A 1751-nucleotide genomic window follows, 5' to 3' on the forward strand; every position below is an offset into this window, starting at 1 on the left:
GAAGTGCCAGTTTCATCGCTCAGCCACAGTGCAAGTGTAAGGAAATAGAAAACACTGATTTATTTCTTTTGTTAAAGTAGGAATGTCCTGCCTGCTTTGCTCCAAGTCCTTTATCTCAACACACTGACATCAAAATGCTGCTTCTGTAACTGCATTTCCCAGTTAAATAAGCTGCTCTGTCTCTATCTCTCTTTTTTTCTTTCTAAATGCCCCCGGCAGGTGCTGCAGCTGCGATTTTGCCACCACCAACATGAACAGTTTAAAGAGCCACATGAGGAGGCACCCTCAGGAGCACCAGGCCGTGCAGCTGCTGGAGCAGTACAGGTGAGAAACTTCAAACACGCTCCCACCGCAGGGAGCGATGATAACAATGACCGCTGCACTTCTGAGGTGAGAAGGAAGAGCTGTGTGTGTCCAGAAGAAGCGGCGGGCTGCGTTACGAACACGTGTTCTAATCGAATTCCCTCCAAACTCCAGTCTGTAGTTTCAACCAGTGTCGAGGCAAAATTCACAGAGACAAAGACGGCAGTCTGTAGGTGGGTGAAAACAGTGCAGTCGATAAAACATAAAATTTATGCAGCTGGATGCATAAATTCAGTTTCCTTTATTCAGTTTTTAGCGATCAGCCCGAAAATCCAGTCTGTGGTCAAGAGGACTGATGCTCCTTATCACCAATCGTTGTCCAGCTCATCTTATCGGTCTGCCCAGAGTTTCACTGGTGAAATCGTCTTAAATTTAGTTTGGCTCCGTTTAAAATGTGTCATCGCCCACATTCAGCCCTTTCAGCCTTTATTTTTAAATATGTTAGTAGGATGAGATTAATCAGTTGACTCCAGCAGGAAACCCTAAAGAAGCCCGCCGGTATAGAAAATCAAGTTGAACGTTTTGTGTCCTTTGCACGTTAATAAACACATTCAGACTTTTACACTAGTGTTGATTTTGAATCAGCATTGTGTTTACTTGGGAACATATGACCTTAGATTTTCTTTAAAGTGTTATTTGAAAGGTCTGTAGGTTACCTGTGTGGGTCAGAACCTGTTTGTGACCACGTGCGTGCACTCTCAGTCCGGAGATTTAAGAAGTGGGCTTCTGATTGCAAGTTTAGTGGATGGCGGGTGGAGAAAGTGAATGGCAGTCAACACTCGACTCTCCTTAAAATGTTAAATCCTCAACCCCGAGCGAGACTCTGATTGCTGATTTCCACTTCACTGAGCACTTGTCCTCGGTACCTGCGAGGCTTCAACGCTCGTTTCCATACATTCAAAATGGCACAGACGCTGCCTTCTTTCTCTTTAGCGCAGCACTTTCATAACGAGGAGGGACTTGAGGGAGACGGACTGCTTTAAAAGTAAAGTAGCAGAGGATGAGATATCTTGACTTTTCTGGTGACTTTCACACCTTTTGTTTGCTCTGAAGCGAGGCGTCCCAGCGAGAACGCTAGACATAACATGCTGCGACTGCTGGTGCTCCTTACTTAGAGTGTCCTTTTTGCAAATACTCAATTAAAACTAACAAGACACAGTCTGAATTTTCAGTTTCCGATTTATAATAACAATAATTTGTATAGCAGGGTAACCGAGTGCTTCCCAGTAACACAGAATAAAAGAACAAAGTGGGAGAAATTACCAAAGAAATTTACATATTTGTTATAAATGACTGAAGTGCAGCATCAAAATAAGATAATGTGATTCCACACTTAAAATTAATGTTAAAATAAAAAAATCTATACTAAAAATGACCAAAAATGGAGG

At 42.7% G+C, this 1751-nt stretch overlaps 1 protein-coding gene across 1 annotated transcript in view; it reads left to right on the plus strand.

Annotated features, from left to right (window-relative positions):
* Positions 1-1751, plus strand: part of znf507 (zinc finger protein 507) — a 23990-nt gene that overhangs the window by 17136 nt on the left and 5103 nt on the right. Inside the window, exon 5 of the mRNA XM_005929218.3 lies at positions 220-324. Coding sequence (XP_005929280.1) covers positions 220-324 — 105 coding nt within the window. The remainder of the gene's footprint in view (positions 1-219; positions 325-1751) is intronic.

Source organism: Haplochromis burtoni, unplaced genomic scaffold (genome assembly GCF_018398535.1).
Source record: "Haplochromis burtoni strain Fernald_Lab_line unplaced genomic scaffold, NCSU_Asbu1 Contig_121, whole genome shotgun sequence".
Lineage (NCBI taxonomy): Eukaryota > Metazoa > Chordata > Actinopteri > Cichliformes > Cichlidae > Haplochromis > Haplochromis burtoni.